This window comes from Papio anubis, chromosome 2 (assembly GCF_008728515.1).
Source record: "Papio anubis isolate 15944 chromosome 2, Panubis1.0, whole genome shotgun sequence".
NCBI lineage: Eukaryota > Metazoa > Chordata > Mammalia > Primates > Cercopithecidae > Papio > Papio anubis.
This window is the reverse complement of record NC_044977.1, coordinates 90,905,122-90,922,956: the sequence shown is the minus strand read 5'-3', so window position 1 is coordinate 90,922,956 and position 17,835 is coordinate 90,905,122. Positions and strand designations below refer to the sequence as shown.

General features: G+C 46.4%; 1 protein-coding gene across 2 annotated transcripts in view; it reads right to left on the bottom strand.

Annotated features, from left to right (window-relative positions):
- Window positions 1-380: 380 nt before the first annotated feature.
- The window catches only part of LOC116273654 (ras-like GTP-binding protein O-RHO), a 40,420-nt gene continuing 22,965 nt past the window's right edge, over window positions 381-17,835 (bottom strand). The window contains exons 1-2 of one of the 2 annotated variants that reach the window (XM_031662826.1): window positions 3,621-3,645; window positions 381-695 (exon numbers count right to left, since the gene is read on the bottom strand). In XM_031662826.1, the coding sequence (XP_031518686.1) occupies window positions 466-693 (228 nt within the window). In that variant the 5' untranslated portion in view covers window positions 694-695; window positions 3,621-3,645 and the 3' untranslated portion in view covers window positions 381-465. Of the gene's footprint in view, window positions 696-3,620; window positions 3,646-17,835 lie in introns of those variants that run through there. The other variant, XM_031662825.1, reaches the window with a different exon arrangement.

Genomic DNA, 17,835 nt, shown 5'->3' with positions numbered 1-17,835 from the left:
ATCAGCCAGGCGTGGTGGCGCATTCCCATAATCCCAGCTATTGGGGAGGCTGAGGCAGGAGAATCCTTTAAACCTGGAGGAAGGCTGAGCACACTGGCTCACTCCTATAATCCCAGCACTTTGGGAGGCTGAGGCGGGTGGATCACCTGAGGTCAGGAGTTTGAGACCAGCCTGGTGAAACCCATCTCTACCAAATACAAAAAATTAGCTGAGCATGGTGGCACATGCCTGTAATCCCTGCTACTTGGGAGGCTGAGGTAGGAGAATCACTTGAACTTGGGAGGCAGAGGTTGCAGTGAGCCAAGATCGAGCCACTGCACTCTAGCCTGGGCGACAGAATGAGACTCCATCTCAAAAAAAAAAAAAAAGGAAAAAAAGAACAAATTTGGACTAAGATGGCAGGATGAGAATGGATTATTCTTTTCAACATTTTTGTTATATAGTATACTGAAGAGGCAAAAAGCTCTAATTCTCTACATGCTTCATAAATATTCTAACGTGGAAAATGGCATCAGTTGTTATGAAAAGTATACTCACCTGTTTTCCATCCACCTCGATATCTGCCACATAGTTCTCAAACACTGTGGGCACATACACCTCTGGGAACTGGTCCTTGCTGAAGACTATGAGCAAGCATGTCTTTCCACAGGCTCCATCACCAACAATCACTAGTTTCTTCCGGATGGCAGCCATTGCTGAAACACAAAACACAGATGTTACCTGCAATGCACAAGAAGCCATAGGTAGCTTACAGGCTATGACACATGCTTTGGTAACCACAGGGCATAAGCCTGTATTAGCATACTCAAATTCAAACTTCTAGTACACTGACTCCACCTGGCACCAAAAGGTTATACATCAAAAACTCATAACTAACTTTATACTTAATGGTAAAACACTGAAAAAAAGTCTGCCTCCTAAGATCAGAAACAAGAAAATAATGTATGTTCTTGCTACTTCTTTTTAGATGCAATCTCACTCTGGCGCCCAACCTGGAGTGCACTGGCCCAATCTTGTCTCACTGTAACCTCCAGCCTCCCGGGTTCAAGTGATTCTCCTGCCTCAGCCTCCCAAGTAGCTGGGATTATAGGCATGCACCACCACATGCAGCTAATTTTTGAATTTTTGGTAGAGACGGGGTTTCACCTTGTTGGCCAGGCTAGTCCTGACCTCAGGCGATCCACCTGCCTCAGCCTCCCAAAGTGCTGGGATTACAGGCATGAGCCACCCCGCCTGCCTTGTTTTTGCCACTTCTATCCAGCACGATATTGGAGGTCCTAGCCAGGGCAATAAGATAAGAAAATGAAATAAAAGACATCCAAATTGGAAAGGAAGAAGTAAAACTATCTCAATTCATACATGAGATGATTTTGTAATGTGGGAAATCCTAAAGAAAACTTTTAGAATAAACAAGTTCAGTAAGGTTGCAGGATACAATATTAACACTGAAAAAATCAATTGAGCCAGGCACAGTGGCTCACGCCTGTAATCCCAGCACTTTGGGAGGCTGAGGTGGGCAGATCACCTGAGGTCGGGAGTTTGAGACCAGCATGACCAACATGGAGAAACCACTGTCTCAGCTAAAATACAAACAGCGAGGCGTGGTGGGGCATGCCATGTGCCAGCTACTTGGGAGCACAAGGCAGGAGATAGCTTGAACCTGGTGGCCCGAGGAGGGTTGTGGTGAGCGAGATCCAGCGCCATTGCACTCCAGCCTGGACAACAAGAGTGAAACTCCATCTCAAAAAAAAAAAAAAAAAAAATCGGCCAGGCCTTGGCTCAAGCCTGTAATCCCAGCACTTTGGGAGGCCGAGATGGGATCAGAGGTCAAGGTCGAGACCATCTGGCTGACACGGTGAAACCCGATCCTACTAAAAATATAAAACTAGCGGGGTGGGGCTGTAGTCCTGACTGCTGGGAGGCTGAGGCAGGAGAATGGCATGAACCTGGGTAGACTTACAGTGAGCTGAGATCGACCCTGCCTCCAACCTGAAGCGGCAGAAGCTGAGACTCGTCTCAAAAAAAAAATCGATGCAGACACAGTGGTTCATGTCTGTAATCCCTGGCAATGTAGTGAGGGTCTTGAGAAAGGAAGGACAGAAGCATAGGGAGGGAGGAGAAAGAAAGCTCTACAAAAGGGCAGTACATGATGGCTCACACCTGTAATCCCAGCACTCTGGGAGGCTGGGATTACAGGTAGAGTGCTTGAGAATCCAGGAGTTCAAGACCAGTCTGAGAAACATAGTGAAACCCTGTCTCTACCAAAAATACAAAAAGATTAGCCAGGAGCGGTGGTGCACGCTAATCACAGCTACTTGGGAGGCTCAGGTGGGATAATCGCCTGAGTCCAGGAGATGGAGGCTGCAGTGAGCTGAGATTGCATCACTACATTCCAGCCTGGGGAACCACAGTTGAGACACGGTCTCTAAAAAAAGAAAGAAAAGAAAAAAAAAATCAGCCAGGTATGGTAGCATGCACCTCTGGTCCCAGCTACCAAAGAGGCTGAGGTGGGAGGACTGCTTGAGCCCAGGAGGTGGAAGATGCTGTGAGCTACGATTGCACCACTGCACTCCAGCCTGGAGTGACAGAGTAAACCTTGTATCTCAAACTCTTATGACTCAACTACAAAAAAGTAGCTTAGGCTGGTGGTCTGGCTCAGGATCTCTTGCAAGGTCGAAGTCATAAAGAATTCTTTTTGGGCCGGGCACGGTAGCTTATGCCTGTAATCCCAGTACTTTGGGAGGCTGAGGTGAGCAGAACACTTGAAGTCAGGAGTTTGAGACCAGCCTGACCAACCCAGCAAAACCCTATTTCTACAAAAAATGCAAAACTTAGCAGGGTCTGGTGGCGGACACTTGTAATCCCAGTTACTTGAGAGACTGAGGCAGAAGAATTGCTTGAACCTGGGAGGCAGAGATTGCAGTGAGCCCAGATTGCACCACTGTACTCCAGTCTGTGCAACAGAGTGAAACTGTGTCTAAAAAACAAACAAACAAACAACAAAAAAAACCAAACTCTTTCCAGCATGAAGTACAGAATGCTATTTATCTATCCATCTTTTTTTTTTTTTTTTTTTTTTCCCCTGAGATGAGGTCTCACTCTGTCACCCAGGCTGGAATGCAGTGGTGTGATCTCAGCTCAATGCAACCTCTGCCTCAGAGGCTCAAGTGATCCTCCCACCTCAGATTCCCCAGGACCAGGACCACAGGCATGCGCCACCATGCTCAGCTAATTTTGTATTTTTGGCAGAGACGGGATTTCGCCATGTTGACCAGGCTGGTCTCCAGCTCCTGAGCTCAAGTGATCTACTCGCCTCGGCCTCTCACAGTGCTGAGGGATTGTAGGCATGAGCCACTGCCCATCTATCTATGCATCTATCCAATCTACGTATATATCTAACCTATCTGTGTATTTATCTATTACGTAGTTATTTTGAGAAAGGGTTTCATTTTGTCACCAAGGCTGGAAAGCAGTGGTGCAATATTGGCTCACTGCAGCCTCTGCCTCTCAGGCTCAACTCAAGTGATCCTCCCACCTCAACCTCCCAAGCAGTAGGGACTACCAGGCTCCTGCCACCACGGGTGACTGATTTTTATACCGATGGGGTTTCACTATATTACCCAGGCTGGTCTCAAACTCCTGGGCTCATGCAGTCCTCCCGATTCAGCCTCCCAAAGTGCTGGGATTACGAGCATAAGCCACTTCACCAGGCCTAAATACAGTATATAGAAAAAATTTAAAAATAAAGAACTTTTACAATTCAATAATAAAAAGACAATCTAATCCAATTCAAAGGATGTGAGTAGGTATGACCCTGCAATTCTATTCCTAGGTATATATCTAAGAGAAACAAAAACATATGTCCACATAACAACTTGTACTTCTACATGAATATTCATAGCAGGATTATTCATAACAGTCAAAAAATGTAAAGAACCCAAATATCCAACAACTGATGTATCAATACAATGGAATGGAACACTGTTCAGCGATAAAGGATAAAGTACTGACATATGCTATAATATGGATGAATCTTGAAAATGTTATATAAGTAGAAGAACCCAGTCATAAAAACCAACATGCATGATTCCATTTACATAAAATTGTCCAGAATAAACACATCCAGAAACAGAAAATAGACTGGTAGTTGCCTAGGGCAGGGACTTGGGGGTAGAGAGAAATGGAAAATGACTAATGGAATAGTGGAGTTTCTCAGGTAACGAGATTTTTCCAAAATTATTGTGGTGATGGCTGCACAACTCTATGAATATACTATAAACTACTTATTATAGTATACATAATTCACACATTTTATTTGAGACAGGGTCTCACTCTGTTGCCCAGGCTGGAGTGTAGTGGTGCGATCTCTGCTCACTGCAACCTTAGCCTCCCCAGGCTCAAGTGATCCTCCTATCTCAGTCTTCCTAGTAGTTGGGACTACAAGTGCATGCCGACACACCTGGCTAATTTTTTGTATTTTTAGTAGTGACCGGGTTTCACCACGTTGCCCCAGCCGCTCTCAAACTCTTGAGGTCAAGCGATCCTCCCGCCTCTGCCTCTCCCCCAGTGTGCTGGGATTACAGGCGTGAGCTACCGCACCCAGCCCACAGTATATATAATTCACACTTTAAATAGGTGAATTGTAAGGTATGTAGATTATATTTCAATAAAGCTGTTACCACCACTCTCGCCCCCAGTGGGGGGAAAAAAAAAGAAATCTACAGATTCCTTCCATCTGGCAGACAGTGATAGTCAACCACCCCAATTCCCACCCTTCCCTCTTAGACCATACTTCAATTTTTAGCTATGTACTTTGTTGTAGACTACACTTCCTAACTTCCCTTGGAGACATGGCCATGTACCATGAGATGTGAATCAGCAGTATGTTGTGGGACTTCCAGAAAGTCTTTCTTAGAAAAAGTGAAGTCACATGCTCTTCTTCATTCTCTTTCTCCTTGCCTACTGCTTACATCTGAAGTAAGGGCTGATTTCTAAGTAGCCATCCTGTTATGTGAGAATGAATGCCATACCACGGGGCTGGAGGAACCAAAAGGTAAAAAGGAGCCTGGATTTCAGGTGATCTTGGGAGCCATCATCTCAGCCCCAAGACAGCCTACCTTCCATGTTGCTTCCGTATGAATGAGAAATAACTGACTCTCTTGTTTAAGATGGTATTTTTCAAGTCTCTGTTACCTGTAGTCAAACTAATCCTAAATAATATATACTTGGCTGGGCATGGTGGTTCACGCCTGAAATCCCAGCACTCTGGGAGGCCGAGGTGAGCAGATCACAAGGTCAGGAGTTTGAGACCAGCCTGGCCAACATAATGAAACCCCATCACTACTAAAAATATAAAAATTAGCTGGGTGTGGTACACGTGCCTGTAGTCCCAGCTACTCAGGAGGGTGAGGCAGGAGAATCGCTTGAACCCTGGAGGTGGAGGCTGCAGTAAGCTGAGATCACCCCACTGCATTCCATCCTGGATGAGAGACTGTCTCAAAAAAAAAAACAAACAAACAGGCCGGGCGTGGTGGCTCACGCCTGTAATCCTGGCACTTCGAGAGGCTGAGGCAGGCGGATCACGAGGTCAGGAGATCAAGACCATCCTGGTTAACACAATGAAACCCCGTCTCCACTAAAGAATACAAAAAATTAGCCAGGTGTGGTGGTGAGCGCCTGTAGTCTCAGCTACTCGGGAGGCTAAGGCAGGAGAATGGCGTGAACCCAGGAGGTGGAGGTTGCAGTGAGCCGAGATCGCGCCACTGCACTCCAGCCTGGGCAACACAGTGAGACTCTGTCTCAAAAAAAAAAAAAAAAAGGCTGAGCGCAGTGGCTCACGCCTGTAATCCCAGCACTTTGGGAGGTTGAGAGTGAGGCCTGTGGATCACGATGTCAGGAGTTCGAGACCAGCCTGATCAACATGGTGAAACCCCATCTCTACTAAAAATACAAAAATTAGCTGGGCATGGTCGCACGCGCCTGTAATCTCAGCTACTCAGGAGGTTGAGGCAGAAGAATCACTTGAATCTGGGAGATGGAGGTTGCAGTGAGCTGAGATCGTGCCATTGCCCTCCAGCCTGGGCAATAAGAGTGAAAATCCGCCTCAAAAAAAAAAAAAAGAGAGAGAGAGAGAAAGTGAAGTTCCCCAGTTAAAGTCAAGTGTGGCAACTCATACCTGTAATCCCATCTACTCAGGAGGCTGAGGTGGAAAGACAGCTAGAGTCCAGAGTTTGAGACCAGCTTGGGCAACATAGCAAGACCCTATCTCATAAAAATAAAAAAACATTGGCCAGGCATGGTGACTCACGCCTGTAATCCCAGCACTTTGGGAGGCTGAAATGGGTGGATCATGAGGTCAGGAGATCAAGACTATCATGGCTAACACAGTGAAACCCCATCTCTATTAAAATACAAAAAATTAGCCAGGCATGGTGGCAGGTGCCTGTGGTCCCAGCTACTCGGGAAGCTGAGGCAGGAGAATGGCGTGAACCCGGGAGGCGGAGCTTGCAGTGAGCTGAGATCGCGCCACTGCACTCCAGCCTGGGTGACAGAGCAAGACTCCATTTGAAAAAAAGTAAATAAATAAAATAAAAATTAAAAAAATAGAGGCTGGGCACAGTGGCTCACACCTGTAATCCCAACACTTTGGGAGGCCGAGGTGGGCAAATCTCTTGAGCCTAGGAGTTGAAGACCATCCTACACACAGTGAAACCCCATCTCTATGCAAAATACAAAAAATTAGCTGGGTGTGGTGGTGCCCATCTGTGGTCACAGCTACTCAGGAGGCTAAGATGGGAGGATCACTTGAGTACAGGAGGCAGAGGTTGCAGTGAGCTGAGATCACACCACTACACTCCAGCCTGAGTGACACAGTAAGACCCTGTCTCACAAAATAAAAAAAATTTAATAAACTTTACATCTCTCATAAGGCCTAATCTGTATGGGTTTTTGCCCAAAGTCAAACCACCTGGACCCTATGGGATGCAAAGAAACGTCAACAGGAATTCCCCAGTTCAAGAAAAGGCTGCCTTGGCCAGGTGTGGTGGTTCATGCCTGCAATCCCAGCACTTTGAGAGGCCGAGGCAGGTGGATCACCTGAGGTCAGGAGTTTGAGACAAGCATGACCAACATGGTGTAACCCAGTCTCTACTAAAAATACAAAACTTAGGTGGGCGTGGTGGTAGGCACCTGTAATCCCAATTACTCGAGATGCTGAGGCAGGAGAATAGCTTGAACACAGGAGGTAAAGGTTGCAGTGAGGCCAGGCGCGGTGGCTCAAGCCTGTAATCCCAGCACTTTGGGAGGCTGAGACAGGCGGATCACGAGGTCAGGATATCGAGACCATCCTGGTGAACACGGTGAAACCCCGTCTCTACTAAAAAGTACAAAAAAACTAGCCAGGCGAGGTGGCGGGCGCCTGTAGTCCCAGCTACTCGGGAGGCTGAGGCAGGAGAATGGCGTGAACCCGGGAGGCGGAGCTTGCGGTGAGCCGAGATCGCGCCACTGCCCTCCAGCCTGGGCGACACAGTGAGACTCTGTCTCAAAAAAAAAAACAAAACAAAAAAACAAGCTATCATTGCTTTGTTTATAGTTCAACATGCCCACAAGATTTGTTCTAGTATTGACTTAAATCTTCTGTTATGGTTTGAAAAGTTTCCTTGGATAGATAGGGAATCACTGCCTGTCCTTGGGCCTTCTCCAGTCCCACCTTCCTCTCTGCACTTTCAGCCTGCACTCCATTCCTTCTGGGTGCTTTGGTGTTTCTGAGATTACCGCTCATGTCTTCTATTCTGTTTGTGCCTTCCCTTCCTAGAATGTCCAGACTCTGTCTCCACCTTTGCTTATAGGGAGGGAATTCACCTTTAAAGACCCCAGTCCGGCCAGGCACAGTGGCTCACGTCCATAATCCCAGCACTTTTGGAGGCCAAGGCGGGCGGATCACTTGAGGTCAGGAGTTCAAGACCAGCCTGGCAAACATGGCGAAACCCCGTCTCTACTGAAAATATAAAAATTAGCTGGGCATGGTGGCATGTGCCTGTAATCCCATTGACATGAGAATCACTTGAACCTGGGAGGCGGAGGTTGCAGTGAGCTGAGATCGCACCACTGCATTACAGCCTGGGCGGCAGAGTGAGACTGTGTCTCAGAAAAAAGAAAGAAAAGAAAAAGAAAAATATTTGATGAAGAACATTTGGCCCAGAAAAAGTATAAAATCATTTAGCCACGAATGGTGACAAAGACAAAAATTACAAGGGATTATCGGATAAAATGAAAGCCTAGGTGATTTCTGGGATGCTGGGAGTGCAGCAATACAAACACAGATGTTGAGAAGGAAAAAGTACAAGCACAGAAAATCAAACTTGCTGTTTTTTCCTTGAAAAATGAAGGAGAAACTTTGCAAAATTATCTTTCCTTTCCACTTTGCTATAATCCAGCGTCTTTACAGGTACATGGTTTGTCAGCTTAAGAAAGGAAATGACGCTTAGCTCTCCCAGATGTGTCACTTTCCAGGCTAGGTTTAGTCTCAGAAATAACTTATAGGAGTTTGGAGTAGAGGTTTATTTATCCAAAAGTCAGTTATATCTAATTAAGTCACCAGTAACAATATAGAAATAACAGTATTTCTTTTACAATTTTTAATTTTTTTGGAGACAGGGTCTCACTGTCACCCCGGCTGCTGGAGTGCGATGGTGTTATCACGGCTTTACCACAAACCCGACCTCCCAGGCTCAGGTAATCCTCCCACTTCAGTCTCCCAAGTAGCTGGGAGTACAGGCACACACACCACGCCCAGCTAATTTTTGTGGGTTTGTAAAGACAGGGTTTCACCATGTTGCCCAGGCTGGTCTTAAACTCCTGGGCTCAAGTGATGCCCCCACTTTCTAAAAATTTAATTATCTTGGCCGGGCGCAGTGGCTCACGCCTATAGTCCTAGTACTTTGGGAGGCTCAGATGGGCGGATCGCTTGAGGTCAGAAGTTCAAAACCAGCCTGGCCAACACGGTGAAACCATTCTCTACTAAGAATACAAAAATTAGCCTAGCATGGTGGCAGGCACCTGTAATCTCAGTTACTTGGGAGGCTGAGGCAGAAGAATTGTTTGAACCTGGGAGGAGGAGGTTGCAGTGAGCCAAGATCGTGCCACTGCACTCCAGTCTGGGTGACAGCAAGACTCTTGTCTCCGGGAAAAAAAAGTTTAATTATCTTTTATGCAGAGAGATGGTCTTGCTATATTGCCCTGGCTGGTCTCAAACTCCTAGCCTCAAGTGATTTTCCTGTGTTGGCTCCCTAAGTATTGGGACTACAGGCATGAGCCACTATGCCTGGCCCATTGCCTTTTTTTTTTTTTTTTTTTTAATTTAAGACAGAGTCTTACTCTGTCACCCAGGCTAGAGTGCAGCGGTGCAATCTTGACTCACTGCAATCTCCGCCTCCCAGGTTCAAGCAATTCTCCTGCCTCAGCCTCCCAAGTAGCAGGGATTACACGCGTTTGCCACCATGCCTGGCTAATTTTTGTATTTTTAGTAGAGATGGGGTTTTACCATGTTGACCAGGCTGGTCTCGAACTCCTGACCTCAGGTGATCCACTTGCCTTGGCCTCCCAAAATGCTAGAATTACAGGAGTGAGCCACCGCGCTCAGACCCCACTGCCTTTTTTTTATTTTATTTTTGAGATGGAGTCTTGTTTCACGCCCAGGGCTGGGAGTGCAGTGGCCGATCTCAGCTCACTGCAAGCTCCACCTCCCGGTTCACGCCTCATTCTCTTGCCTCAGCCTCCCGAGTAGCTGGGACTACAGGCTTCACACCTCAATCAATCAGGTTTTTGCATTTTTAGTAGAGACGGGGTTTCAATTGTTAGCCAGGATGGTCTCATTCTGACCTTTCGCGTGATCCGCCTGCCTCGGGCCTCCCCAAAGTGCTGGGATTACAGGCTTGAGCCACCGCGCCCGGCCCCACTGCCCATTTTTAAACTCAGTTGCTTTTTTACTTTCTTGATGGTGTCTGTTTTTTATTTTGTTGAAGTCAAATTTATCTATTTCTCCCTTTGGTTACTGATGGTTTGGTGGGATATCTAAGATACTACTGCCAAATTCAAGGTCATAAAAAAAAAAAAATGCTTCTTTCTATAGTTTTAAGTCTTACACTTTAGGCCTTTGATTCATTTTGAGTTAATTTTTATACAAGATATGAGGTAGGGGGTCCAACTTCATTCTTTTTCATTTGGAAATCCAGTCACCTCAGCATTATTTACTGAAAAGACTATTCCCCCCTGCCCCCCACTGGATGCTCCTGGCACACTTGAGAAATCAACTGATTATCAACTGAGGGTTTACTTTTAGATTAATTCTATTCCATCGGTCTATATTGTCTACCCTTATACTAGTACCACACAGTCTTGATTACTGTTGCTTTGCAGTAAATTTTTAAATCTGCAGGTGTGAGTCCTCCAGCTTTCTTTTTTTCCAAGATTATTTTGGCTTTTCTGGGTCCTCCGAATTTCCATATGTATTTCAGGAACAGTTTGTCAATTTCTGCTAAAAAGCCAGCTGGAATTTTGATAGGAATTACACTGAATCTATACATCAATTTGGGGAGTATTGCCATCTTTACAATGTTAAGTCTTCTGACATGTACATGGACGTCTTTCCATTTATTTAGGTCATCTTTCATGCTTTTACTTCCTCTTTCCTCCCTTCTGTTTTCTCCTTATACTTAGAACCATAGGCCGGGCGCGGTGGCTCAAGCCTGTAATCCCAGCACTTTGGGAGGCCGAGACGGGCGGATCACGAGGTCAGGAGATCGAGACCATCCTGGCTAACACGGTGAAACCCCGTCTCTACTAAAATACAAAAAAAATTAGCCGGGCGAGGTGGCGGGCGCCTGTACTCCCAGCTACTCGGGAGGCTGAGGCAGGAGAATGGCGTGAACCCGGGAGGCGGGGCTTGCAGTGAGCTGAGATCCGGCCACTGCAATCCAGCCTGGGCAACAGAGCCAGACTCCGTCTCAAAAAAAAAAAAAAAAAAAGAACCATAGACATCAAACTAAAGGTAGGGAAGCCTTGTCTTCCACCACCACTTTGTAGAAGAGAAAAAATGTAAGAAACAGCTAACAAATAATGCAGTTATAAACTTTATATTAACAGACATTCCTCGCAATAGTCCTCCTATAAGGTAAGTTCTAATACTCTCATTTACAGATGAAGAAACTGAGTACGGGAAGGCTAATTTGTTCAATGTCAGTCACACTGCTAGCCAGTGAGAGGCAGAACTGGACACTGAAGTAAATTAAGCAATCTGTTTCACAGTCTGCATTTCTAAACATTCCACTGTCTTACCCTCCTTCCTTCCCCGCGTCAAGATAAGTGATTCTGGCCGGGCGCGGTGGCTCAAGCCTGTAATCCCAGCACTTTGGGAGGCCAGAGACAGGCGGGATCCTGCCGAGGTCAGGAGATCAGAGACCATCCTGGCCGAACAATTGAAACCCCGTCTCTACTAAAAAATACAAAAAAAACTAGCCGGGCGAGGTGGCGGGCGCCTGTAGTCCCAGCTACTCCGGAGGCTGAGGCAGGAGAATGGCGGGAACCCAGGAGGCGGAGATTGAAGTAAGCGAAGACCCGGCCAAACCACCCCGGGGGGGGGGAAAGGGAAGACCCCGTCCCAAAAAAAAAAAAAAAAAAAGATAAGTGATTCTACAGCTTTAGCATATTATTCTGCTTTGCCTACTCAGGCAAACCTTGGTGACACTGTGAAAGACTTGATTAATTAATATGTAACTTAGAGCAATTAACTAGTTTGTATATTTTTCCTTAACTTCACAAACTCGGTCTCTGATGTACTTCATTAAATCTTAACGTTAAGAAATTTTTCACCTATTTTTGTCTATATCCCGTGTGACCATATGGGCTTTTAAAAACTGTTATATGACCAGGTGTGGCAGCTCACGCCTATAATCCCAGCACTTTGGGAGGCTGAGGCAAGTGGATCACCCGAGGTCAGGAATTCGAGACCAGTCTGGTCAACATGGCGAAACCAAGTCTCTGTTAAAAATACAAAAAAAAATTAGCCAGGTGTGGTGGCGGGTGCTTGTAATTCCAGCTACTCAGGAGGATGAGGCAGGATAATTGCTTGGACCTGGGAGGCAGAGGTTGCAGTGAGCTGAGATCATGCCATTGCACTCCAGCCTAGGTAACAGAGTGAGACTCCGTCTCAAAAAAAAAAAAAAAAAAAAAAAAAAGGGCCAGGCGCGGAGGCTCACGCCTGTAATCCCAGCACTTTGGGAGGCTGAGGCAGGCGGATCATGAGGTCAGGAGACAGAGACCGTCTTGGCTAACACGATGAAACCCCGTCTCTACTAAAAATACAAATAAAATTAGTGGGGCGTGGTGGCGGGCACTTGTCGTCCCAGCTACTCCAGAGGCTTAGGAGAATGGCGTGAACCTGGGAGCAGAGGTTGCAGTGAGCCAAGATCGCGCCACTGCACTCCAGCCTGGGGAACAGAGCGAGACTCCGTCTCAAAAGAAAAAAAAAAAACAAAACCCATTATATTTGTTTTTCTACCCTTTTATGTTTTTCCACAATTTCTTTTAGATGTGTGTATCTTTTTTCTGTACACACCAGAGGAAGAAATAACAATGTCATAGATGTTTGAGTCACTCTGAAGTCATTAACTCTTGGTTCTAGCATGTCTTACAACTGTTTATTCTTACTGTTTTATGTCTGTTGACTCATTACAGATGATGTCAAGGAAGGGCATGGCTTTCTTTTTTTTTTTTTTCTGGAGACAAAGTCTCACTCTGTTGCCCAGGCTGGAGTGCAGTGCCATCATCACGACTCACTGCAGCTTCAAACTCCTGGGCTCAGGTGATCCTCCCACCTCAGCCTCCCGAGTAGCTGGGACTACAGGTGTGTGCCACCATTCCCGGCTAAATTTTTTGTATATTTTTTTGTGTTTGTGTGAAGACGGGGTTTTGCCATGTTGCCCAGGCTGGTCTCGAACTCCTGGGCTCAGCGATGAACTCCTGGGCTGAAATGATACACCCGCCTCTGCCTTCCAAAGTAGTGGGATTATAATAGGTGGAGCCACCACACCCAGCCAGCTGTGGCATTCTGAGTTTTAGGGAGCTCTGCTATAGAAAGAATGTAAGTGAAGGTCAGTCCTTTTCACATTTCACAAGTCAATGTGATTTCCTGGGGTAACTGCAGCTCATCTGCACTGCTGCCTGCCTTGCTTATCTGGGTGCCAAGTGTGGGAGTGGTGTGTCCATCATATGTTCTTTAGATGCTACAGTGGCTACTGACTATGCTTCAGTAGGTAAATTACAACCATGCATTAATGAGCAATTCTCTGCATTTCACATAGCACTCTTTGGTAATTTTCTCACGTTTGTGTGACCATGATGCTTACTCACATTTGTGTGGACAACTTCCTGAAGGCCTTCTGGAGCTGTTCAATGGGCCAGCCTACTAATGACTAAGTTAATATCTTACATTTTGAAATCTGGAGCTGTTCAATGGCCAGCCTACTAATATCTCACACTTTGAAATCATTGTTCATTAGCTTTTAATTAACAAAATAATCCTATCTAAGCTACATATCTAACCATGTGGTATAGCCATACAGTGAAGTACTACTCAGCAATAAGGAATGAAGTACACTACTGTACTGAAACATGCTACAACATGGATGAACCCTGAAAATACTATGCTCAGTAAAAAAAAAAAACCAGTCACAAAGAACCACATATTTCATACCATATTTGTATGAAATATCCAGAATAGGTAAATCTACAGAGACAGAAAGTAGCTGCTGGGCGTGGTGGCTCATGTCTGTAATCCCAGCACTTCGGGAGGCCGAGGCAGGTGGAATACCTGAGGTCAGGAGTTCAAGACCAACCTGGCCAACATGGTGAAGCCCCATCTTGACAAAAATACAAAAAAAAAAAAAAAAAAAAAATCAGCCAGGCCTGGTGGCGTCCACCTGTAATCCCAGCTACTCGAGAGGCTGAGGCAAAAGAATCGTTTGACCCCGAGAGGAAGAGATTGAGAAGCAGTGAGTGGAGATTGTGCCATTGCACTCCAGCCTGAGTGACAGAGCGAGACTGTCTCCAAAAAAAGAGCGTAGTGGTTGCTTAAGGATGAGGGTAATGGGGACTCTCCAGGCAGAACCCAAGAAAAATGTATGAGCTTAGTTTGGGGTTCAGCAGCACTTGCTGAGAGGAAGCTGCTATGCTTCTCAGATGCCCTAGGCCCATCTTGGAATGACTTACTCCAGAATAGGTTCTGAGTGGCATATTTGGAGCCACATGTCCTTAATAGACTTCTTCCTCTGCTGAAAAGTCATGACACTTCTTACTTCTTACAGCAGTGAACAGCTTCAGGAACTCTGTTCTGTCCAGAATTCCAACAGCTAACAACTTATAATAAATAAAAGTTACAGAAGCCGGGCACGGTGGCTCACACCTGTAATCCCAGCACTTTGGGAGGCCGAGGCCTGGGAGGAACCATGAGGAGTCAGGAAATCAGAGACCATTCCTAACCGGGTGAAACTCCATCTCACACACACACACACACACACACACACACACACACACACACAATTAGCGGAAGGCGTGGTGGGGTACCTGTAATCCCAGCTTTTTCGGGGAGGCTAAAGGCAGAATGGCATGAACCTGGGAGGCAGGGAGGCAGGTGAGCCAAAGGTCAGCACCACTGCACTCCAACCTGGGCAGTAGGTAGGACTCTGTCTCCAAAAAATAAATAAATAAATAAATAAAGTTACAGGAAAAACAGTAAGACTTGATTAGTAGGCCCAAGTCCACACGCACTGGTTAGAAGACAGAAGCAAATCAGTTCCACAAAGGCTTCCCCTCCTTCATTGGGTAGGTCCATCCATCCTATAGTACCACCAGACTGTGAGGAAGCAAACAGCTTTGTGATACATACCAAGTTTTTTTTTAGATGGAGTCACTCTGTCCCCAGGGCTAGAGTGCGGTGTACCAGAACTCAGCTCACTGCAGCCTCCACCTCCCGGGTTCCAGCTGATTCTCATGCTCTCAGCCTCCCCAAGTGGCTGGGACTACAGGCACCTGGCTTTTTGCGTGCCCAGTTAATTTTTTGTGATTTTATTAGAGACGGGGGGAACTCCTTGGCCCGGAGGCTGGTCTTAAGCTCCCTGGCCGTGTAGTGAAATCCACCTGCCTTGGCCTCTCAAAGTGCTGGGATTACAGGTATGAGCCATGCCTGGCACATATCAGAGATTCAGTGCAGGATGCTAGTCAGTTTGAACCCAGTCAACATGTAAAAGGAAATACAGATGTAACAAAGATGGACTGGAAAACACATGGCCCAATCCTCTGTCTAGGATTACAAGGAGAATTACAAATTTTGACAGTGTGACACTAGGAAACTGAAAAAATCTATTTCAGAAAGAGACAAAAGGAGTCATGGATGAAGATTAAAAGGGGCCAGGTGTGCTGGCTCACAAAACCTGTAATCCCAGCACATTCTGGGAAGCGAAAGAGCAGGCAGATTACCTGAGGTCCAGGATTTTGAGACCAGCCTGGCCAACACAGTGAAACCCCATCTCTACTAAAAATACAAAGGTGGAGAAGCAGGCATGGTGGCTCAGCCTGTAATCCAACACTTGGGAGGCTGGCGTGAGAGGATCATGAGGTCAGGAGATCAAGACCATTCTAGCTAACACAGTGAAACCCGTCTACAAAATACAAAAGCCCAGCCAGGCATGGCCAGCCGCACCTGTAGTCTCAGCTACTGGGGAGGCTGAGAGACAGGAGAATAGCTTGAACCCGGGAAGCAGAGTGAGCCAAGATGCAGCGCCACTGCACTCAGTCTGGGTGACAGAAGCTGACTCTGTCTCAAAAAAAGAAAGAAATACAAAAGTAGCCAGAGCAGTAGTACACACTTGCAGTTCCAGCTACTAGTGGCAAGGAGGCTGAGGTGGGAAGATCAGTTAGACCCAGGAGACAGAGATTTGCAGTGAGCCAAGATAGGTGCGCTGCACTCCAGCTTGAGTGACAGAGTGAGAGTTAAATCCAAAAACAAAAAAGTAAAATCACATATATACTTAGGGAGCAGAGTCACTGCTTCCAGAGTGAACACAACAGACGAGTCTGGATTGCATTCAATCCTGTACCACTGGTAGCGTCATAAAAGCCACTGCCAACATAGTGACCATCAGTCACTTTGCGGCATTTTTTTTAAGGTGAAAAAGTGCTTGTTGCCCAGAATGGAGTGCAATGGCGGTCATCGCAGCCTCTGCCTTCCGGGTTCAAGCGATTCTCCTGCCTCAGCCTCCCAAGTAAGCAGGATTACAGCATGCACCACCATTGGGTAATTTTCTGGCCCTTTTTAAGAGTAGAAGTGAGGTTTCTCCATGTTGGTCAGGCTGGTCTTGGGCTTCCCAACCTCAGGTGATCTACCGCTTCAGCTCGAAAGTGCTGGGGATTGCAGAGCGTGAGCCACCAGCAGGCGGCCTAATTTGTCCTTTTTTTGAGGACGAGTTTTGATCTTGTCCCCAGGCTGGGAGTGTAATGAAGTCACGATCTCAGCTCCTGCAATCCTGCACTCCCAGAGTTCAAACAATTCTGCCTCAGCCCCAAGTAGCTGGGATTGCAGGCACCCACCACTCACGCCCAGCTAATTTTTGTATTTGCTTAGTAGAGGCGGGGTTTTGCCTTCTTGGCCCAGGTTGGTCTCGAACTCCTGACCTCAGGTAATTACACCAGCCTCAGTCCCTGCAAAGCACTGGGATTACAAGCGTGAGCCACACTTTGCATGGCCAATTAATTTATTTTTTTAAAAACAAAAACAAAATAATGCTGGTCAGGCTGATGACTCCGCCTGTAATCCTTGGTATATTTCAGGCTAGGGCACAGTGGCCACCAGGCAATACAGTGAGACCTCATTTCTACAAAAGGCAAAAAGAATTAGCCAGGCGTGTTGCTGAGTATCCTGTAATCCCAGCTACTCCAGGCCCTAGAGACGAGGAAAACTGAGAGGTAGGAGGATGGCAGGCTAGTAAGTCAAGTCTACAGTAAGCCATGATCGCCTACCACTGCACTCCAGCCTGGGTGCCAAGTGAGACCCATATGTCAAAGCAAGAATAACAAAATGTTGTTTAAATTTTAAAAATATTCTTCCTTTTATAAATAAGCAAAAATTTTTAAAGTATTGAATAAAGGCAAGGTCCTGCCATGGCTACCCAGACTGGTCTCAAACTCCTGAGGCTCAAGCCATCCGCCTGCCTCAGCCTTCCAAACTGCTGGATTACAGGCATTGAACCCCTCCACTGCACTAGGCCTAAAATTTTCATTTCAAATTGAGTTCCTTGGTCACACTGACCATATTCAACTCAATGGCCACATGTGGCTGGGGCTATAGTGCTGAATAGTGCAGATATAGAGCATATCCACCATCACAAAGAGACAGTGCTGTTCTAGAGCATATCTCCCACAGCTGCTGGATCTGTCAGAAACATATCCACAATTTAGTGTACAGATTTTTTCCTAGAAATGGTCACCACAGAGCATCAGATATTTTTACAGAGGCCGGACTGTGATGACTCACGTCTGTAATCCTAGCACTTTGGGAGGCCAGAGTGGGGGCAGATCAGCTGAGGTCAGGGTTCAAGACTCCAACCTGAGTCCAACCCCATTGACCCACAACATGGGTCAGAGCCCGTCTCTACTAAAGATACAAAAAATTGCGAGACATGGTGAGTGTGCCTGTAATCCCAGCTACAGGAGGCTGAGGCAGGAGAATGCGCTGGAACCTGGGAGGTGGAGAACACTGGTGAGCCAAGATCATGCAATTGCACT